Source organism: Serinus canaria, chromosome 3, assembly GCF_022539315.1.
Source record: "Serinus canaria isolate serCan28SL12 chromosome 3, serCan2020, whole genome shotgun sequence".
NCBI lineage: Eukaryota > Metazoa > Chordata > Aves > Passeriformes > Fringillidae > Serinus > Serinus canaria.
In genome coordinates, this window is record NC_066316.1 from 27,858,820 (window position 1) to 27,882,640 (window position 23,821).

Genomic DNA, 23,821 nt, shown 5'->3' on the forward strand with positions numbered 1-23,821 from the left:
GCAGCAGCCTGCACACAGTGGCCCAGATCAAAGAAGAAATTTGGGACACCTTCACAAAGAGCTCTGCCCATGGATCAGGGAACAGCAGAACAAAGAGAAACACCAAACCCATCTCTCTTCTTCCTCTGGAAGGACAAATGGTCATCTTGGCTGCTGTCAGGAGATAGCTGATGGAAGAAAAAAACCTTTAATGAAGAATTCCTAGGATTTTTTAGGGCCAGAAATAGGGAGGGCAAACAGGTGCAGGGAGTATGCAGACAGCTGCATGTACAGCACAAGTGACTTCTGCTTGATCCCACTCTTCCTGGAGTTCTTTCATCCAGAAAAACTGTCAAAGCAAGGAGAAGGGAACAAAGTTTTCTCTCCTAAGGTGTGGAACACAAATGAGGCAGATGGCAGGACTAATACAAATGTTTCAGCTCTTCATTTTTTTGGGAACAGGTAAGGAGAGATCTTCAGCAGGGTCAGCCATCAACTTCTGCAGCTCTGGCTGAATAGCTGCTGCTGCTCTTGGAAATAAAAGTTGCCAGCATGTAGGCGCCAATAAAGTCCACATGGTCAGCTAAAACTGATTGCATGAGAGAATGCTGGAGGACCAGCTACCCAGCAGGAGTCACTAAGGGTAGAAGTGCTGACACTAAGGGTAGAAGTGCTTTCTAGTGTTGACTGTTTAGGTCCATGTGACTCCAGGAGGCACCGTGCTTGTCACCTGCCCGGCAGTTCCCTTGATTACACGGTGTTGCACAGCAATAGTATCTGACTATTTCCCTGGATCAAGACCTGGGTATTTCAGGACACAGTGTTTTAAATAACTGTTGATACAGTAACAGCTGGCTGCAATGAAGTCATCAAGTATTTCTGAGGTTACTTAGTACTGCAGAAAAATGGAACAAGAATCTGCCTGAACTCCTTAAACATGGCCTGTGTCCCAAAGGGCACCACAAAACCCATGAATGTGGTAAGGGCTCAGCACTGCAGCAGAAGTTGCTTTGGGTGCTAGCAACCCAAATTTTGGCAGTCTTCGATCTAACCAGCTTGAATATTGGGGAAGAATCCTAACTCTGCAAAAGCCTCTTTTATGATGAGGGTGATTAAACACTGCAGCAGGCTGCCTAGAGAAATGATAGATGCCCACACCCCTGGACACATCCAAGGCTGGGTTGGACTCTGACCTGCCAAATCTGCATGAAGATGTTTCTGATCAGTGCAAGGTGGTTGAACTAGAGGACCTTTAAAGGTCCCATCCAGCCCAAATATTCTGTGATCTCAATTGCACCAGCTATTCGTTCTGCCCTCATCAGAAAGGTACTCTCTACTTCTGCTGCTACCACCTCTGAGCAGAATGCTGCCAGTTTATCAAGAATATCTGCCACCAACAGAGCTTATTAGAGGATAACAACTGTCTTCTTTGAATGCTGAGTTGGAAATGCATTTTCTTTTCACATTGTAATAAATCTGAATGTTGCAACCCCCTGGAAAAATAATTGTTTAGGATTGATCATAATGGAGAAAATGTATTTTAGAGTCTGCCTGTGGAGTTTTTGTGTCATAACAAAAACAAATATTTTATATGAAAGAAAGAAATTTATTTTTAAAGTCTCCAAAAGTGAAAGGAAGACACTTCACTACCATCCAAACTTTGCAAAACAGTAATTTCTTTAGAACTGTGTTTTTTACTGGCCTGAAATAGCTGTAATTGGGTGTTTGTTTTCTGTCCAACTCTAATCAGTATAGCAATTTTCAACAAGGTGTGTTGAAAAATTATATCACATTATATGGGCAAAAATGTTCTTATAATGTATTTTTAATGACAAGAGAATGAGGTTGATAAATGTAGTTTATTTCACTCCAATGGGGTTGGTATGAGAGATCTGCAAAAGGCTGGTGGGACCCAGGTGAGCCTATGCTACAAGAACTGCAGAAGGAGCTGTATTATCAAATCTCTCCTAGGGAGCAGTATACAATATGAAAATATTAGATTAGGGGCAAAGTGGTCATTTTGAGCAACTTTGAATTTAAAATTGCCAAGCAAGCAGAAGGTTGAGAGAGACCAGGAACACAAAACCTGGGTTCCAGTATTAGCAAGTCAAATTGTGAAATGACATCAGGAACACAGTGATGATTATGTCATGAATTTCACAATATTTGGTGCAGTTTCCTACAGCTCTTGCTCCAGCAAGTGTTTCCAGCCTTGAAAGTTTAGAAAGTATTAACCAAGCACTTCAAAGCAAAAAAAAGTAAATAAAAAAGAACATCAAACTAATTATTAAACTGCACCAAACTCTCAGGGTTTTCCAGCAGACAGTTCATGCTGTGTGATGGTCTGAGTTGAGCTGATAGTGCTGGCTGCTCAACTGGAGAAAATTTGATTTTCTTGAGGGGAAGGTGACTAAGAGGGGGTATCTGTTTTTAAAGATAAGAGGCTGAAATACAGTGGCAGTGTGGTTGGTAGGAAGGAATAGCTGTAATTTTCATGTGGCTTTTTTTGTCTGTGTGAGAGATGGAGCTAGGAGAAAGACTAAAAGTGGACCCTAGCTTTCATGACAATCTTTACTTGCTCCCCATCTCTTTCATATATTACTTACATAGCACTATGGAAGTTTTTGGACACCTGGGAAATGCATCACACTAAGTGGGATATATATACACATATACTTGTGTGTATATATTCATATTTATCTGTATATGTGTTTTTTAAATATCTGCAACCCTTAAGTCACCTTGGGCCTTGTAAGAAGCAAGAGCCACAACATGCAAGAGGCACCAAAATAAGAATGTAGCTGCACAAATCCATCTTTAATCCTCCTTTAATTACACGGGCCAGTGGGGCATTAACACTGAGACAGCGCCTTGCTGCAGAGAGCTCCAGCAAGTGGAAAGGAAGCAGCAGCACCTGATGGTGCAGGACTGTACAGGACAGTGTGAAGTGAAGGCTGTAATTAGGAAACCACTTTATTGTGAAGCAGGCAGCCCAGTGAAAGCAGCTGATGAGACCAGCTGGCTGCATCTGTACTGACAACAGCCTGGCAACATCATTAACATCTGTCATTGTTTTCCCTCCCACCCCAGCTCATCTCTGAGTGCACAGAGTGAGGTAACCTCCCCACACCATAAAGACCAAAATCCTCAGTGAATTGCTTTGCTATGAACTGCCCTGAATTTCTGTGTTGTGATGGGTGGGGGGTGGGGAGGATTTCATCTCTGGCTCACCTATGGCAAACAGCCAAGAAAGGATGGCTGCATCCTACTCCTGCTTCACACATGCTCCCTCACGTGTGAAGGACATGGAGCAAATACAGAAAATACAACCAGGCAGTGATAGATGCAAAGGAATAGACTATGCTCAATCCCAGCAGAAAGATAACAAATGCGTGGCACTTCCACAGAGCTCTTCCTCAGAGAGCTTAAAATGCTCCTCACACACATGAGTGAATTCATCATTCCTGGTTCTTCTGAGAGGGGGTCAAAGTCCAATGACCTGTTGTCCTCTCAGGAAGACTGGGGCAGAAGGAAAGAGCAAGGTGCTTCTTTGGGGCCTGACTCATGAACAGAAAATGAGTCTGCTAACTTTCAGTGCTTAATTCTGAAAAATTTAGCTTATATGCCTCAAAAGGACCTTTGGAAATCCCTGACTGATCTGTCCCTTGCATCTGGTACCCCATACTCTTTTCCTCTCTGAGGGAATGAATTTTGTGCAGTTTGCCTTGGAGGCTGACAGCTTCTCTGTGTATGCTGATGGACTAGCTCCCTGCTTTTCAGCTCAGCTGTTAATGCAAGTGGAAATGCATCCAGGAAGAAGTTTGCCCTTTTGCTGCCCTTGATGCACCTAGACCGAGCCTACAGCATTTTGGGTCTCCAGAGCTCTCAGACTAGCAGCTTGCGAAAACATTCTGAATTTACTACCATTTTAACCAGCAAAGAAAATAAATCTTCCTTGCTATAAATGCTAATGTTGGTGCACTGAGAAATCCAAAGGGAGCTGCAGAGGGAGAGAGAAACATTCCCCATGCAATGATTAAAGTGCCAGTTCATGAAAGCTGACGTCAGTGCATGCTTTCAGGGTGGCAGAGCACTTTGCATTTATCCTTTCCTTGTTTGTGCTCCATCTGGATGGGCTCCAGTGGAAAAAAAGCAGGGGGAAAAGGAGAAGCTAATGCCTTTCTAATACACTGCTGAATTCCTTTGGTTTCACACAGGGAGCAGGCTCTGAAACATCTAGATTCTGCCTGCCCAGCTCAGTGAGATAAAAGGAACCAAAGGCAGCCAGTGCTTGGGCCAAACCAAGCCATAATTCCATTGTCATAGCAAACAGTCAGCTGGGGCAGCTCCAAGGAAGACCAAAGGAGAGCACACGGGGAAATAACATCTTCTTAGGATTTGAGAACTTGCAGGGACACCCCTGTTTCCCATCAAGAAGATTCATCCCAACTCACAACTGCTTTCATATAAAGTTATGGGATTTCAAAACTCAAAATTAAGCTACCCAAGTAAGCTACAGCTTTCTGCTAGATATGGTCTGGTGGGAAGACACCCAGGAGCAGTTCCCCAACTCCATGGCTGGGAGACAGGATAAGCACAGCCAGTACTAGGCTTCCTATTGAAGCAATTTCCCTTCCCCAGGATAGAGCAGCACAGGGAGTGCCCCAAACTCCCTCTTTCCATAATTTTTTTTTTAAATTATTTCTGAGCTGCTGTTGGAGTCAGTGGGAAAGGCTTACCCAATCATTATGGTCACACACATGCTGCAACTGCTCCAACAATTACACTGCAGGGTTTCTTGCTGAAGATGGCTGCTGATAATTTGGTTTTAAAGCTACACGCTGGTACTGTCGGGCAGCAGGGATGATGATTGTGCACGACAGTGGTTTTGGTCTGTGGTCACTCTCATAGCTAGCAAAATTACTTGGTACAGACAGATCATGTTGATAAATACAGGAGTAGCTTAGCAGTGAAGCTGCCTCTTGAGCACTTTAAATAATAGCTTTGTATTTACTGGAACTATTCAAAAGAAACAACTTTTCTTTCTCCTCAGACATGCTGATGATTTAGTGTTGGTTCCCATTCAAAAGTCAGGATGGCAATATAAAAAAATCAAAAGGTTCCAAATCAGTAATATTTTTCAGCTGAAAAGTAAGTCAAAAGGCAGACATCCTACATTGCTGGATATTCTGAAACTAAACAGTCTTTGAAATAACATTCTGAAATGAAAACTTTCACTTTAGGTCCACTTTTTTCCATCATTTTTCTTTCATCAAAGTAAAAAATGAAAGACAGACCAACAGCACAAGAAAAAAAAAATCATTTCATCAACCTAATTTCTTCTCAATAGGATCCACTTTTTTCTGTTCTGGAGGACATACCATCCACCATGTAACCAGACCCGAGATCCCTAAAAATCCCAACTCTTCCTACACTACTCAATGTGCAAGGACCCGAACTCAATGTGCGGAGCTCGGTGCAACCTGCAGCCTTGCACCTTGCAGGCTGGAGGTGGAACCTGGAGCTAATTACTGGGTGTGGGAATGCAAGTGGGAGCCCGATGGGAGGGCAGTGAATTTCCCTATGTCTCCCTTCCCCACCCCGGGTACCCAGGACTCCGGTTTCCCCCGCAGCGCTGCCCACTGTCGGTGTGTGTGTACATGGAGCATCGGGGCGGACCCGATCCCCAGAGTTCGCTGCTCCCCACCCCTCTCTCCCCCCTGGAACAAACTGCCAACATTGTGCCGTATCTGCATTCAATGTAAGGCGAAAAACAGGCTTTAAGCTGGCACAGCCACCAGTCTCTCTGCGTTAGTGATCGAGTGATAAGTTGAACAGTGCTTACACAACTGGGCTGTGTCTGTGGAGCCACGACTGCTGGGTTTAATCTCCTGCTCAGTCACTGACTCATCACGTAGCCTGGAGAACATCATTTCACCTCTCTGCACATAAATTTCATCATCTTTAGTTGGGGAGGGTAATAAGGCCATCTCACAGGAATGTTAAGACACACAAATTACCCTCATGAATATTTGTAAAATTCTCCAGCTGATGCTTTGACAAAGGCAACAAGTTTTTTGTTGTTGAATAAGTAACAGCAAAGGGAATGTCCTAATTGTCAGGCTGGCTTATTTACTTCCCTGGTACCAGAGATTTCTGGCAGCTGTGACAAAAGGATGTCTCAGGTAGGGGAAAGGGTGAAGAGATTGTTTGACTTCTGCAGTAGGAGCAGCAGGAGGAAAAGGTCAGCTCAAGCCACAAAAACAAGTACGTGATAGATAAATGTTATGTCAAAGGCTAAGTGGCATTTGTGGCATTTTCAGCTCAGATGCACAAGCAGCTTATGTAGATGACACAGTGATGCAATAGGTATGTCTAATCCTGTTATCAATGTTCCCCACAGTGTCATGTCATTTCTTCAGAGTACATGCTGAACTCTGGTTTTGGCCTTTAGAAGCATTCAGATACCTGAAGTCCTGCTTTTGTGCCTTCCCACAGGTGCCATTTTTCTTGCCTACAGTGAGGATCTCAGTGTCTGTGCTCCACCTGAGGCTGTCTGGGAAGCACAGCCTGGGTATGTCAGCACCTCTGATCCCCACAGGGTCTGGGATGAATCCTCAGGGACAGGCATGATTCATGCAGTCACTCAGTTTGGCTGTGGGATGTTTAGAAACTGCTGCAACCCAGGCCCTAGAGGCTGTACTTGCAGACAGACAAGGTTTCTGAGGATTCCAAAGTCTAGGCTGAAGTAATATAAGATGGTTGCTGACAGAGCTAAGGAGAGAGACAACCTGGAAACTTTCAAAAGATGCACCCTTGATTTTTGTTGTCTAATCTATCCCAGCTGTGTCCTCCCCACTTGCTTCCAACTCCTGTGTTTTTCTTTGATCTGAAAACTGATTCAGAGGATACCTGTGGGCAGCCTGGCAAGTGCAGGTAAATCCCTTGTGGGTGGAGAAGTGCTGCTGAACCAGGCAATTCCTGTGTCTTTAACCAGTGCAAGTATCTTCTGCCTCACCCACCCACTGTGAAGCCCTTACACAAGGCCCAGCTTCCCTGCTGCTGTTGAACTGAACCACAGCTGAGCAACCCTGGCTGCTGCTTCACTTTGGGGATTCTCTCCTACCACTACCCAAGCCCTTTGGAGCCCTCAGGTGGTGCTTTCCATCACCTAAACAACACAAAAGGTAGCTAAAGGGCTTTCCTCCATGGCTAGTTTTTAACATCAAAAGGAATTTTAATAAAACCTTTGATGGTTAAGATAGAGATACTTTGGAGGTCTCATGCTCCTTTTCTTCACAGCCATAATAATTTTCCACCAATGAGAAAGCACTCTTGGACATCTGGAAGCAGCTGAAATAACTCACTCCAGGGTCAGCCCATGGATCAGTGGCAGGAATTCCTGACTGTCTCTCACAGAACCATGTCTCTGCGGCACCCCTAGTCCAAAGGGACAATTAAATCCTTCTTGCAGGGAAGCAGAAGGCCTGGAAACTAAAAGCACCCTACCACAGAAACACATTCATGGGTCCCATGCTTCCTCCAACAGAGAACATTAGCACACTTTCATACCCAACTTCTGCAAGTCCTGTTGAAGGCCTGAAATTAGAGAAAAGCCATACAGCTCAGCAAATGATGTTTTCTCAGTGAACTTAATGCAGTAATGACTTCATCATGAGTGACAATTTCATTGATCACAGAAATGGAAAGACATAGGAAACTTCCTATAGCCAATGAGTAGTTCCAACCACCCCTTAAATAAGCTCACCTGTGTTTAATAGGATTTATTTTCTAAAACTGGTCAAGTCCTGTGGTTTTTCTGTCTTTTGCCTTGGGGTACTGTTCTCTCCAATGGTTAAAATCAGAACAATTTTTGTTTCTGCCAGAATGGTCATCAAAAGCATCTAAAGTTAACAATTTTCAAAACAAGTATGAGAAATCCACCATTCTCAGAAAGACAGCAAAATATCTGATATCCACCAAAGTTAAGTGGTGGCAAGGACACTCAAATGGAAGATACTCATCATGTGCTAATTTAAAATGTGCCAGTCTTTCTTTCTTTCTCCTTCTTCCATCACCCCCTTTTCCAAAACAGATTCCTGGACTCCTGCTAGAGATGCTTTTCAGGTCCATGGTTGAGCAAACCAGGTACTTGGACCAGAATTAGTTTTAACTCAATAATTCACAGGAGCCTCCCTCCCTGTTGTGCTAAAAGATCTATGATACCCAGAAAATTTGTTTTATTTAAGTAATATATGAACTACTTTATGGACATATTTTTTTTGTCCTGCTGGCCCCAAAATCCCAGATACCTTCCCTTCTAAAAAAAAAAAGGGGGTGCTGGGGCAGGGGGAGGGTAGGGGGAGAAGAGCAAGCATTGCAAACCTATGATCCACACATGGCATATTCTTTAAATATTCCAGGAACTGTAAATCACAAATATGAAGAGCTGTAAAATTTCAGAGCTTTTCCTTTCTTTAGGTGAGGTTGTTTCACCTCAATGTTTTAACAAAATATCCCTCAAAGCAAAAAAACTCTTGCCCAGATGTCCCAGGCTATCACATACTGCCTAGCTGTTAAAATGACATAATTTGCCATTAGCACATCTCACCACCTAGAAGGTGGTGGGAAGAAACATTCAGCAATCTGCAAAGCTGTGCAAAATCCTCTGCAGATGTTTTTTCTGAACTTTCCCTCTCTTTCTTAAGTTCACTGAGCACCTAAACTGGATTTTGGGGCAAACTGGCCCTAGACCTTACAAAGCAGAATGCAGGCACTGTACCATGATGAGAGGAAGGTCCATCAGCAATTATAAAGAAGGCCAGAATTTAAACTCCAGAAATACTGAAGCTGCAGGCAAATGTTTGCCAACACTTGTCAAGCTTCATCTCTTCCCTGTTTGAAGAACAGATTATTTCTCAGGACCAGGGAACAGAGTAATATTTACTCCAAGTGTCCTTCTCAACAACCTGAGCTGTTGGCCAGTATCCACAGAGGTCCTTTGGATAGTGACCACTCATGTGGGCTGAGCTGAGGCTCTTCTCCAGAGGAAGCATTCATAAAGCCTGTTTCTCAGGGCATTAGAAAATCACAAAGAGGTGCTTTTCACATGGAAAGAAGTGGGCAAGACCACCATTGGCCAAAGCAAAATCCTTGGCTAAAATGGCATCCAACTGATGCATTTTTCCATACAAGACTTGAAATTCTTTCTAAGCCTCTCCTTTTGTGCTTCAGTAGGCAATCTGTCTATTCAGCATCCACTGAAGCAAAACACCACGAGGGCATTTGAAACCAAGGGCATGCCACTACAGAAAAAAAGGAGGAATGGACAACTGAATGATTTAATGTGACACTGAATGCAAAGTATCCAGACCTAAATGGTTGTCATTCACTCCAGATCCATGTTACCTTAATAAGCATGGAGCACATCTTCTGTGAAGATGTTCCTGTTCAGCAGGAACATTTTCACAGAAATTATTTTGCTTGAGGAACAGCTGCAAACTGCATGGTTCCTGATTTATTTTTTTTTAATGCTAGTGCATTTCACCACACACTTGAGTCTACAGAAGAAAGATGCCAGAAGATACTTCCACAGACTAAACAAAACCCCACCAGTTCCTGTTCCATCTCCTACCATATTCATGCATTAAAGATACACCAAAGCTACAGAAAGTAGGGGAAGTCTCCTGTTGCATTACCAGAACAGAGCCAATATAACTTAGATTGATGGTTTTCTGGTTCCTGAAAGCATCAGTCAAGGCAGCATTCCTTACAGGGCTAAATGCTGCAGGGAACTGCAGCTCACCATTCAAAACAGAATCACCCAGGCTCCTGCACATGAATCCTAGGATCTAGAATCCTTCAGGATAGTGAATGAGCTAAGAGCCATCTTTCCTCTCACATCCCAACAGACTGCAATTCTTATAATTTAGGTTTTAGAAGCTCAGAACAAAATTTAGCTTTCTAAGTGAGAAAAAGGGATATTTAGTTATTCTAGCAGGGGGCACAAGCATGACACCTAAGAAGCACTTGTACCCATCTCTAGGCAGGACAAGCCTGATGGGAGAGACTGCAGCATTTTGTAATTCTAACTCATGCTCCAGGACTCCCACCCCACTTCCTGCATGCACACATGATTTGGAAAGGTAAATCAGTACTGAACTACTGTTCTTGAGTTTCCTTTGAAATACCTAGTACTGATGAAAAGTTCTGTAGAGAACTATTATCTTTTTACTTCTTCCCAAGCCAAGAGTTGTATGAACAGTGGTTACCAAAGTTCCCAGTAGGAAGACAACTCACAACAACAACATTTAGGGATGTGAGGAGATAGCAGCCTTTGGATATTTGCTCAGCTTACTCACACATAAGGCTTATATTTTTCCAATGTGTCTGAGGTGTAGGCGCTATGAAATACACTGAAATCTTGTCTTTTGGTTGGAGGTTGTGTTTGCTTCCATTTCCGAAGCTAAATAAATACCAGGTAGATGCTTAATGAGCCACAGTTAAGACAGGGACGGGAAGAACAGCCTTGTGCTGCACTGGAACAAGATGCAACTGCTCCTGGTTCACATTCTGAATGTATCCCCATTTTGTGCTGCATGTAGAGCTCACAGACACACATCTGTGGGTATGATGCAGGCAAATAAAAGTCCTACTATTAACAGCCCTACCTTTAAGAGTAGATCAAAGAAGAGGTGAGTGTAACTACAGCCCCTGAAACCTGACTATGTGAGCTGTACTCTGCCCATCTCTTTTTATCTTAGCAAGGACACTGACAGAAGTGAAATGGAAGAAGAAGTCTGAACACCTTCTGCATGCAAAATAATAAATTTAGGAAAGCCAGAACACTTTCTTCTGGGAAACATTATAATTTTCTATCCATTTGCATTTCTGGAGTGGAAATGTAGTACACATTACAAAAAATTGCACCAGTGCAAACCTCACTTTGGCTTCAATAAAGTTAAAAAGGTTATGTATTTAACATAGGAAATAAGAAAGATATTGGGAAACAAGACCATGCAGATGTTGTGAAGAGCCTTTCGTACTAATAGATCATATGAATTGGCCTGCAGGTTTAAAACAAGGAAAGTCTAATTTGCAAAAAGGATGGTCTCTGAACTCCTGATTAGAATTTAAAAAACAAAACAAAACAAAAGGTGAAAAACAACTTTGCAAGCTCTTCTGTGGATAATAACCAGGGAGTCCCCAGCCTGGGAGACCTGAACACAAGAAAAGGTCCTATGAGAAGGGTTAAGCCAAGCTAGCTTGCAGGTACCGCATTTTTGTTTAGACCCCTTACTAGATGCTAGTGAAGAAACTCAGCACAAGAAGACTCATTCTGGAACCAGCTCCCATACAGGGGAGGGCAGGAGGATACAGGACTGTCCCTGGGTTATTTAGCCCGGGAGGAGAAGTGACAGATACAGCCCAGGTTCACACCCAGTCCCACATGGAAGGAACCTGGCGTCTAAGGCAGTGCTGAGTTATTCCATCTGTGCTGCCCAGCACTGCACCAGGGATACCAAATTGTTCAGAAACAGTTTAAAGATATTTCCATGGCATTTTACTTGCCCATGTAGAATCACCATAGCACCTTCAATGCAATGGTCTTGCTGGAAATATAACATGAGAAGTTGCAGCTGCTATTTATCTCACTCACACCTTACTATTGGAGAATACCAGGTTGCAATCATAGACTTGTCTCTAACATTTTAAATAGAGGTTTATCAGAGAAAAGGACAGATGGACAATTAAGAAGCCAAGATGCATGAACAGGTGAGCTGGCTCTGTGCAATTGAGTAATATTCATGAAACAGAGAACTGGACCCCAGGATGAAAAAGTTTTTAGCACTTTGTCCTGGTTTCAGCTGGGATAGAATTAATATTTTTCATAATAGCTGGTTCAGTGCTGTGTTTAGGATTTTGTATGAGAATAATGTTGATAATAAATCAATATTTTAGTTGTTGCTAAGTAGTGCTTACTCTAACTAAAGACTTTCCAGTTTCCTGTGCTCTGCCAGCACCAGAAGCTGGGACTGAGCATGGCCAGGATAGCTGACCTTAGCTGGCCAAAAGGATATTCCATGCCATAGAAATTCATACTTACTATACAGAGTGGGGGAAGAAGTCCAGGAGGGTCTGACTGCTGTTCAAGGACAGGCTGGGCATCAGTCAGAAGGCAATGAGCAATTGTAATGTGCAGCACTAGTTTTTCTTGAGTTTTATTCCTCTCTCTTTTATGTTACTTCCCATTTAATTTCAATTATTATTATTATTACATTTTAATTCATTTCAGTTATCAAAACTGTTCTTATCTCAATTGATGGGTTTTACCTTCTTCCAGTTCTCCTCCTCATCCCTGTGGTAGGACTGAGTGAGCAGGTATGTGGTACTTAGTTGCATCCTGGCATGAAACCACAGCATTACTTTGAACTTCATCCTCCACCTGACCACAGTCCACAGAAGATAACTCTAAAATACATTACTGATCAATGTTATTTGGGCAACCAAGAAGCTTCATTCATATCCAACAGGTTTTTTATTCTGCTACTCTCTGTGTCACAGTAGAGAGCAGCCTCATCAGAGAAAGATGTTTGTTCCACCTGTTTTACAGAGGGGTTGTTTTCATGTTGTTTCCTGTGCCAGCCTTACGTTGGTGCTTCTTGGTTCTTCTTCGTGACACAACCCAGCCAAGTAAAGAGCCCACCAGGACCCCAGCTACTGCAGTCACAATGACAGCCCAGTAGGGGACTGAAGAGTCTGTTTTCTCCAAGGTGACATCTGAATTTCCAAATCCACTATTCCTTCGTGTGAAAAGAAAAGGTTTCTCCTACAAATGGAGAGCAAAGGCTTTATTGACCACAGATCACTCAATGGCAGTTTTCCAACAATATGACATATGACACTGCCTCTTCTCAGAGAGGAATGGTAGATCTTTAGACAGTCAGCTGGTTTTGCCTTCTCTCTATCTTAGCCCAAACACTCTCCTGCTCTGTTGACTAAAAATTCTGAGAACACAAAAAAGAAGCCACCTCAGAATCATGAGTGGTGGCATCACTTCCTAATTTGCTTGCTGCAAACAAGCAAATGGAAATACACAGACTCATCAGAATTAGCTTTAATGAAAGGCTTTCCATTGCAGTGAGGATAAAGCTTTTTGTCTTAAGTCTTAAGTAGATTTCCCTGTCTGTAACAAACAGGAATATATTTTAGCCATTTGAAACCTTCACAAAGACACTCTTTTAAAGAGGTCTACCCATGTGAAGAAAGGAGAAAAAATAAAGGCAATTAATGGAGAGAGCACCTTCACCTTTACTTACAGGGTTTGGACACCTGAGTTTTGATCTGTCATGGGTAAAGTTGTTATAAGTCTGCTTTTCACCAACTGGCTCCAGCTGAAAAAGAGAAAAGCAATGTTAGACTTAATGATGAATGTTTTCCTTCTCAAACTCTCTTGATTCAGACAGTTACAACTTCTTAACCAATCTTTTGCTGCTTGCAGTAATGAAGAAGTGTGGTAGAAGGAGCAAAGTTTGCAAACATTTTAACACTTGTGAACTGAAGACATTGAGAATCTGATGGACTGGCTGCAGAATAACTCCCTCAGAAGCAAGGAATAGGATAAGTGTTTTTTCCTTTTTCATTGCTCTGAATACAATGCATTTTAAATGTTCAGCTAAAGCAAAGTGGTTCACTGTTCTGCCATGTACTTGTCTCAAATGGCAGTGTAAACCACAAAGGAAAAAAACCCACATGACAGATTTTAGACATATTACTTAGCACATTACTTAAAGAAAGGTGCCTAGGTGTCATGGTGATGGGAGTTACTTCAGGAATGACAGAGTTACAGAGAAGATGGGACAATGCCAACCTTTGCAGTCTGCACTCAGACAAGAAATTCCCTGGGAATTTTAACTGAGGCTGGGTTCACAATCTTGCAAGAAGTGAGTTACACAGAGGTTTTTATATTATCAGTTGGCAGCTAAGCTGCAATAGCTGACCATAGGCTCACCCTGAGTCCATTTCCAAGCCAACATAAAATGTGCCCAGGCTAATAGCAGGCAGCTGTTCTTGGCTAGCAGTGCACATACCACTGGTTGCCATAGTTAAGCTAACAAGTAGAGGCTTGCTCAGTCATGTTAACTGAAGTGTTTACAACTGTTGTATGGACATGCCTGAAGTAATGACTACAAGATTGGTCCACAGAGAACTGCAAAGTTGTCATCCAGCACTTCTGGGAATACATCACAGAGGACGGCTGTTGCTTCTGCTATTGTCCATACAGGCATTTACTGTCCTCAAGGGAATAAAGTGTCAGCTGCATGCTGAAGAGAAACAATAGAGCAACAAGACCAACATAACATGGAAAAAATAAATTTTATCCATGAGAGTCTCATATGGAAACATTGAGAATACTTTCTCTCTCGTTCATTTTTAATAAAAAAAATTAAGAAACAGAAAGAAGCTAGCAAAGACTGAAAACTAAAAATATATGAACCACAGAAAATATAACAAGGGAAGAGAAGAAAGCTAACAAGTGAAGAAAAGATTAGAAGCAAAACAGGATGACAAGTTTTGCTAATCGTTATAGGGTCCTGATGGACTCTTTTATGACTCCTAATCACTTGGCCCACCCACCAGCTAATGCAGTGAAGACAATTTGGTAGTTTTTCTGTACCTTAAAGGGAACAGCTCTGTTATTTGTACAATGTGTGCCTCACATCTTGCAGCATTCTGCCTGAGGTGCAACTGGTTATTTGTAGATAATTGTAATTCTTCCCATGCCAGGGCACTTGGTAAGGATTCTGGCACAGAGCCCAGACAAAAGATGATAAAATGCAAAATTCTGTAACCAGCCATGCTTACTTCATCTCTATGCAATCTGTTCTTCAGAAGCATTAGCTTCTGGGCTTAGAAGATGACAGTATCCTCAAGTCTATGAGCACAGAGAACAAGTTCTGGAAGAAACCCACAGCTCTAGAGCATGTGGCAAGCATGGAGGCAGAACACAAACCAAACGCTCTGTCCATGTGTCTCTTCACCTCGACCAAAGACCTGACAAGGTGGGTTTGGGACCAGTGGAAACCCCTTAAGACTACAGCATCCTCTGACCTCAGAGAGCAGGAGCACACTTTGTTTTGCACAAAGCCAAAAGGACGAAGAACATTATGGCAAGGGAGAGACCGTAAGTCATCCCAATCCCTGAGTACCCGCACAGTGGCCAGGCACAGTCTGGCCCTTTATGTGCACTGACAAGAATCCGTGTCATTTGGCCCTAAGCCTGCAGCCTGCCAAGCTTTTCAGGGAACAGGGAAACAATACAGCCTTACAGTAAGCTTGCACAGCCTTGCCGTACAAGGACTGCAAGGGAAAAGCAGGGATGTGTTACAAGAACTAGATTGAAATAGTAAACAGTAATATCTGCAGTTGGCACTGACCGACAGATCTCTAAGGGAGGGAATAGTGGTGCTTTGCATCAGTAAGAACCTGATCCCTGCCGCCCCAGTAGAGAGCTTTGTGTCAATATCCATATATGCGTAGGAAATGAGTGACAGTCTGGACAGAAAAAAAAAACCTCTGGTGGCACAGGAAAAAAGACTGATGGTGATTCAGGAATGAGTAATGGCCAATAGGAATACCACATGGCAACAGAAATCCAATTTAAGACTGCCATATGCCCAGGTACTGTCCCTTTTTTTTCTTGAAACCCTCAGCCACGCTCAGTTTGAATTTTTCGACATTTGCCTGGGGTTTCTGGCCCACCATTAGCCCTGTTGAAGCTACAAAGCACAGTGAAGCCTACCAGCCCCAGCCTGCTGTCATCTGGAGCCCCAGACAGGGAAACCTGATGGAAAACAGGCAGATTTGCTGTGCGTGCACAAATCAATTACTCCGAGCGTGTGCTTGCACTGTACACTCTATAATCCTGGAGCTACAGCTCATATGCTATGCTGGGCAGCTGCACAGATTCCTGCCCTGCACTTTCCAGTCCTTATTTTCAAGCTCATTCTGGGGTATCCTGTAAGTTTCTTATCTTGCTCAAACTTTTACTTGGAAGTAAAAGAAATTCCCCTCCATTTATGTTTGTTTCTTGTGCAAACCAGGATGCAGGATTTCTGCTCACACAATGGATTTGGCTACTGATGTTTACAAGACAAGGGGAGGAAATGTTGCTGTGGCATAAAAATGCCATGGTCTTCTTTCCAATGTGGGGAAATGTTTCTGAAAGCAACTGTGACCTTGGAGTTACCAAGTCTGGCATGTACTCTGACATCTTCTTCCAACACTATTCAAAAGCTATTCATTTTCCCCCAAAATGACAGATGGAATGTGATTACAATCATCTTAAGTTTGATTTCAGCCCCCCATTAGTTTCAGTGACTCTACCAAAACTGCCTCAGATAGAAGAGTGGGTGGTACAACATGTCCACACTATTAATGGCAGCAAAAAATCAGTCACATATATGTTTTCCTAATAAATATAACAGAATTCACTGAAGAAGGGCAAGATCATTTAACAGACATTTTCAGCAAACCTACAGAAATGAATGTTTAACTAGGCTGACTTTTTGTTTTAATGCAAGCTATTTACCAAATCAGAAAGGAAATTTTTGTTACATTAAGACTCTTGAGAATTCCCATTTTGAATGAGAAAAGACTTACACTGTTTCATTCAAATGATCACTTGGGATTACATTCCTAAGCAATGCAGGGTGAGAAGAACCTCAGAGTTGAGTAACCCCCTCTTGTTAGGATATCAATTTTATGTCTTGCTTACTCTTTTGTTTCAGACACCTTTCTCATGATCTTTTGTAGACACTGCTACCACAAGCACATAGGGATCTATGTTGTAACCCCTTACCATATTGTTCCAGAGAGCCATGGCCATCTCAGCATAGCCTCTTACACTGAAATGAAAGCAGTCTGCAGCAAAGAAACTCATATCTGGCTTGCTAGTCTGCAATAAAAGCAAAAATAATTTCTCAGCAAATTTCAATCTTTGAGACCTGACATATTGTATCTAATAGTGTACTGTACTTGATATACCCACTTCACAATTTTGGTACCTTCCTAAAGGCAATATGCTCATGTTTTCACACTGGAAATAAACTTAGGTGCTTCTGACTATGGGCTGATTACAGCACCTTGAGACCTTCTGCGTAATGCAGCCTGCTCAGCTTCACACAAAAAATTTCACAACAAAACTAAACTTATCATTAAGCCAACAGTCACAGCTGTTACATGGACCCTGCCATTGACCCACATTCCATTTTGTACAGAACTGATAGAAAGTGCTTATTATTGCTTGTTAAACTTCTGTGACTCCAACTTACAACATCTCAAGTGTTGAAATTTCTTCTGAATTTCAGACAACAATAAAAATGGTGGGCTTATCCAACTGTGGTAAATGTCTCTCTTATGGAGAATTTGCCTCATCACTACCTGTATGGTGACCATTAATCGACCTTTTAGGCTGACAGGAAAAAAAATGGGGATGGTATGAAAAAAGTATCAGTACTATGCAAAACTGGGTTGTTTTGATGAGAATTCATGCTGGATATTCGTATCCTTAACTATACAGCATACATAATGCTAAGGCCAGAGAAAAGGAGGAGAATCAGTGTTTGGTTTCAAAGGCTGCTTCCTGTTTCCATGCTTGGATGAGTCAGAGATTCAAGTGCTGGTCTCCATTTGAAGAAAACCTGAACACATTCCATAACCTAAATCGGGAAACTGTGGTGAATGCTAACCAACCTCCTCAACAAGGCAAGCAACATGCAGTTCAGAGGAAGTCAGAGGGTGCCTTGTTTATGGGTGCAGGCTATAAATGTTTCCTAAAGCCATTTTGATTCACAGGCAGCACTGTGAATATTCTTGTGAGACTTCCTGTCTTCTCCTCCCTCACTCTTAGCACGGATTCCACGCTGTGCCGCTAGACTGTGCAGAGAGAAGAAAACACAGTCCTCGTGGCATGGATCTTACTGGCTTAAAAGAAATCAAGATACTGGCCCCTGCATAATGGAAAAGCAAAAGAAGACTCACACCATCCAGGGGCAACAAGGTGTTCCGGAAGAACGGCTGGATGACAACAGCGAAGTCCTGCCGCTGTTCGTACCGCCCGCTGTTGATCAGCTGCAAGGCTTCAGCCTGCGTGCAGTGCAATCAGTGAAAACACGGGAGTCACTTGCAAGGCTCATCCAACATTTGTCAGATAGCAGCAACAGCCAGATTAAACATCTTTCAGTGTAGGAAGCCATAAATCGTTAGTATAAATCCAGCAAAATGCTACAAAACAGTCAAGAAAACAGCTAAGAAAATAATTTGGTTCACGAGGAGATTTTCATGAGGAAAATGCACAGAAGCTGGATTAATTCAAACAAAAAAAGTCAAAAATATAAAGTTGTTAATTAAATAAAAAAACAGAAAAAAAATTTCAAACTTTATTTATAGAAACCAAAACTGCACAACTGCAATGAGATTAAAATTTGCAGAAAAGTATAAAAGAAGGGACAAAGTCAACATTTTTAGAAGTGACAAAGGAATCTAGAATGCCAACTTGAGGCTGAAGCAAGCTTGATTTTTCAGAAATGTGTGCTTGAATTAAAATAATACTTAAACATTGGAAAATTACCTGCCACTTTCAAAAATGATGGTCACAGACATTCATACAAATAAAAAACTTGCCATCTTATGAGTATAAATGCTAATGCTCCTGGTGATATCTCAAAACATTCCTAATCCCTCTTCCTTAATTAAGGAAAATGACCCCTCTAGTAGGCTTATACAAGCATTACCCAGGGTGAATTTCTTGAGCTTTGTCAGATTCATTGCCAGAGCCAGAATGGAGAACATGATGTGATCTGATACAGTGATTCCTGTACTCATAAGAACATCGATGGAAAAAGCTTCTGCTCCAATAGCTATTTATAGCCTCTGTTAATTTTGAGTGAATCTCACGCCTGAGGCTATGAAAAGTTACTCTCAGATAGCAAGCTGGCCCATGGTTGGTTTAGTTAATTTCTTCTGCTAAGAGTAACCACAAAACAGCTGATGCAAGGTCATTTGTCACTCTTGCAGTGGCATGTTAATTCATGTGAGCTGCTCGTTGGACTCATAACAGACAAACACATATCAACAAAGCAGCCATCATTACTAAATCCTTTTTGGCTGTTGAAACAGCAGCTGGAAACAGAACTGGTCTCCATATGCATCCAGCTCAGAACTGAGGTCAAATCAGAAGGCAATGTGGAAAGTCTTGCACTGCTACTAACTGGTTAGCTGGGTAGGGTTTTGATTAGGCTGTAGCCAAGTTGTTTCCCAGTTATCCCTCTCTGTACTGCTGAGGAAACGCATGACAGGAAGGGAAGTGAGTGAAGCAATACAGAGACACAAGTGAAGATGACCAGTTACAGAATCAATGCATTACCTGAAAATCTCTGTTAACTCTCTTAATTTCTTCTAATTCAGAAGAATTTTCCTCTGGGTTTAAGAAACATGGGCAAGCTTTCCTTCAATGAAAGAAATACTAGAATTAAAAGCCAGTCTGGAATAGTTTATTCACAGCTCTTCAGCACTGTGTGCCCGCTTCAAGAAGCTCAGGATAGGTGCTCAAAGCTCACATGCAGAAGGGAGAGCCACCTTGGTGGCTTAGGAAGGGACAGACACTTTAAAAAAGAAAAATGTCTACTGACTTACTTTTCAAAATGAACAACTACCACAGGCAGAAAGAGCTGCAGGATCTGCAACTCTTGAGTCAAACGCGAAAAAAGTGTTTAGTGTGCCACCCATCAGCAGGAACTCACACGTGTTAGAATAACAAGAAAACCCACTCCATGAATGGGCTTACAGCAGAGTTTCAGACATCTGGGAGTGTAAAGTTAGAAAAGACAAATTTTTCATGTAGTCTGAGTCTTTGTACCACTCTGTTTTATTATGTTACCTTCATAACAAGAGGTAATAACTTGTGCTTCACCGAAAATAATCTTCTAAGAATGTGCTTGGAATGAATATGAAGACGTTGAGCAAGATCATCAATTCATTATTTTCCCTTCCAGTGTGTTCCTGCAGTTAATCACTTGTATTTTTAAAAATCTGTGCCTAACTTAATTGGAATTCATTTGGCATCACCTTGCAACTACTGGTCTTTGTTATACCTTTCTCTGCTAGACTAAAGAGCTTTTTCACATCCATTCTGATGCCTTTAAAGACACTGCTGCTTTCTAAAACAAGTCTCTCAACCTTCTCTGAGTTAAGATTTTGGTCTCCTTCATTAGCTGTGAGGAGCAGTTCCTGGCTGTGCTCTGCTGCATGCAGCCCAGCCTGCACCAGAGGTAATGCAGCACTGGATACAAGGAGAGGAATCAGGGATGTCAGCCTGTGCTGCTGACCAGCAGATGTCTGGGCAAAAAATCCTTTGAAGTTCAGCAATCATATGCTGACTTGTGCTGTGTCATGCTGCCTTACAGCTGAGAAGTGAGAACTCTGCTATCTACAGGTGCAGGTCTTTTAGCTGAAGTACTGCAAGAAGTAAGAGAAAGTTGATGGGTGCATCAGGTAAAGGAAGCAATGCACGTAGCTTGGAAAGCTCAGTGTAGATGTCCTGCTGTAGAAATTGAGACTCAGCCAAAAAAATATCACTTTATAGGCAAAGAGCTGTTTTGCTCACTTACTTTGCTGTCAAGGCACACTCTGAAGAACTTGCTGTGATTTGACGCAGTCCAGAGAGCTCCAGCATCTCCACCACGTTGATAAAGACTCTTGGGAGCTGTGAGGATTATAATAACCAGACATACAGACATGTTACAAATAACAGAACATGATACCACTACAAAGAGCAAGGAGTGCCATCCATAGGTCAGGGAGTCAGTGCAAACTGCACTGCCTGCAGCCAATGGCATGTGCAAGGATGATGTATAAAAGGAGGGGGAGGGAGGGAGACATACAGTGGATGTCAGCCAAAAGAATTCCAGCAGCTAGTACAAACTAGCTGAAATGCTGCTTCACTCCCTGGGACATTTACATTTGCTCTAGGGTAAATGAAACTGTTCATGGCTGGTTTAGCCACGAAAACTAGCTGTAGGGTCATGGTATGTTTGGTCAACAGCATAAATATTGTCAAACACACAGTTTTTCTGAAACTGCAGCCCTCTTTCTCAGGGCATTAGCTAGTACAGTCATTGAAATGCAGCACTGAAGAACAGTCTGACTCCAGCTATTTGAAAGATGACCTTGTACGAAACATAATCACTGACAGTCTATCAGAGGTGAGAAAAACATCAGTGTACTTGCCAGGAACATAGCTTGCTAGGGTATCTTAAAAGCTTACCTCCTTATAGAAAATATCCAGAGTGTCCTGAAGGTGCTTTACATACTTTTGCACTGAATAGGTTTCCTATTAAAAAAAAATAAAATTAAAATTGACTCAGTCTTTTTCAGGAACCAACAAGATGATCTGTGAAAAGCTATACCAACTTGGTGCTCCTTTTTTCTTTTGCTGGCAGATATATTTCCAGATCAAGAAGTTGATCTGGCACATGTACAGAGGTTATATAGTGCTGATGTTTTTATACCATTAATATATTCCTCTGATCTCTGTAGAAAATCCTGAGGTATCTTGGCAGAGCCTTTCCCTGATAATGACTATATCAACCACATTTTTGGATTTTGGGTTGTTTTTTATGGGACCCAGAGCAGATTGATTTGCCTTATGAACAGAAGGGTTTTTTTTTTCAAACTCCCTATATGGAGAAACTGATCTGAAGGCAGTCAGACCCCACAAAGCCCATAAGCAAAACAACTTTGTGACTGTAGCTATAGAGGTGTAGCTGTGGGGACAAAGGCTCCAGGCAGCAGCCTGCAAAGGAAAGAGCAAAACAGAGAACAGTGCCTGGTACAGACCCCCAGTCTGTGCCACACAAACGGTTTCAGAGGGGATGACCACTCATAGCTCAAGAAAAGACATGTTTTTCACTATAAACTAATGTTACTATTTTGGGTGTCATTCTGAAGCAAGAATTGGGCATTCTCAGCAATTACTGTGTGGGGATGTTTTGCAGAAGACTTCACTTGTGTCCCCTCACATGCCTGAGACACCACACTGATTACTTTGTCCAGTTAAGAAGGAAGAGCTCTTCAGCCTAATCTTTGTGTTTTGTTCAAATGAGCAGGTTCCTAGTACTCAAATCATGCATTTCTTCAGAGCTGCAGTGCCCCTGTATTAAAAGCTGTGCACTTGTTTCTGATACAATGAAGATGAAAGGGGCAGGATTTCTTAGTGCTTTTTAAACAAAGAGGAACTCTGGCTCCCTGAGAGAGAGAAAGGCTATGTTTCCAGGGCTGGTCACCTGCCAAATGCCTGGATGAGAATGCCTAATTCAGAGATACAAACCTTGTCCAAGCAGTACTGGCATAGGTCACTGCCTCCAACAAGGATGGTAATCAGCTTCCAGTCTTCCTTGAAGTTAATTTTCTAGTGGCACATAAAATAAACAGATTGCAGCATCCATTGCTTAGGCATGCAGAGGTAACATTCACAAATGGGGCTAAATGGGCACAGACAGTAGGGCAGAACAAAGGAGGTATGCTGAGTTAAGCTGGCAAAAGAAAAGCACCTCTCCAGGGGGAAAATCTGAACTGTTTGCTAGTCTACTGCAATTCACCTTGGCTTCTGTAAGGAAATTCCCTTCAGCAGACAAGCTCTGTCAGGGTAACCAAGCACAGAAATGTGTCTGTGGCAGCAAGCATCCCTAAATGAATGTCAGCTTCAGAACAGGGGTGGACAGCAGAGATTTGCCAGCCATGGCTGCACACTGCAGGCAGAGTGGGGATAAAGCCGTGTGGGAATGGAGGCTGGAGTGACTCATGTAGCTGTGGAACTGGAGCTGCTGGGGATCCCTGCCAGCTGGGCAAGATTTACCCCGTGGCCAGGAGGGGCAAGGGGTGCCCCAGGGAACAGACAGCTGGATTAAAATAGAAGAGTCCAGGAGGCTGGTGACTTCACTGAGCTCATATAAGGGCAGCTGCAGCATCCACGTCACCACAAGCTAACAATAGGCGCTGCTGAGAGTTGGATCTCATCAAAACATTTTGTAACATTCAGTACAAAGAAAGGAATCAAAGGCAACTATTTTTAGTGTAGTGCATTTACATAACAAACATCTGCGAAAGGATCCCACAAATAGAGGGAGGGCCTGGGAATCACCCAGGTCTGAATTCTCCTCTTTAACCAGCAATTTGCTCAGAAAGACTTTCATGCAGAGGCAATGTCATGGCAGGGATACACCCCTCTCCCTTTTTTTTAAAAAAATGCATAAAAAGCTGTGAATAAAACAAAGCACGACAACCTCTCCTCTCCTATTCTATTGAAAAGCCATGCCAGCTCTCTTCACTCTGCCAAACAATTGGCAATGCAGAGTAACTGACAGTGGGGTGAGCATGCAGCATCCATCAAGAGTTCTGGCATAGAGAGCCACATGCTTTGACAAATCCTGCTTATTCAGTGCCTTCCTTTCCCATTCAATCTGAGCCAAGGAGCACCAGGCACTCCAGTTCCCTTAGAGGGAATGTTATCCCTGAACCAACAGCTCACACTCAGACAGTCATCCACTCAAATTCAGCCAACACTCAGAGCAGGGCAGCCTTGGGTTTCTCAGATTTCTTCCCCTCCCTGCTTTTGATGCTCAATTGTTGCTCTCAGTGGACTTGCCACAGCAGACTGGTCCACAATGCTAGATACCCTATTAATTCTCTAGAAGATCATGGTGTGACAGAGATTCGTCCATTCCTGAAGTTTCTGGTCACTAATTAATTATTTGCCTGCTCAAAACCAGACTTTGAGAGGGCT

General features: G+C 42.5%; 1 protein-coding gene across 1 annotated transcript in view; it reads right to left on the bottom strand.

Moving 5' to 3' along the window:
* Nucleotides 1–12,084: 12,084 nt before the first annotated feature.
* Nucleotides 12,085–23,821, bottom strand: part of PLB1 (phospholipase B1) — a 77,654-nt gene continuing 65,917 nt past the window's right edge. Inside the window, exons 51-58 of the mRNA XM_050971876.1 lie at nt 22,367–22,447; nt 21,305–21,370; nt 20,649–20,743; nt 19,406–19,487; nt 18,022–18,126; nt 16,841–16,936; nt 13,299–13,373; nt 12,085–12,808 (exon numbers count right to left, since the gene is read on the bottom strand). Of these exons, the coding sequence (XP_050827833.1) occupies nt 12,587–12,808; nt 13,299–13,373; nt 16,841–16,936; nt 18,022–18,126; nt 19,406–19,487; nt 20,649–20,743; nt 21,305–21,370; nt 22,367–22,447 (822 nt within the window). The 3' untranslated portion in view covers nt 12,085–12,586. The remainder of the gene's footprint in view (nt 12,809–13,298; nt 13,374–16,840; nt 16,937–18,021; nt 18,127–19,405; nt 19,488–20,648; nt 20,744–21,304; nt 21,371–22,366; nt 22,448–23,821) is intronic.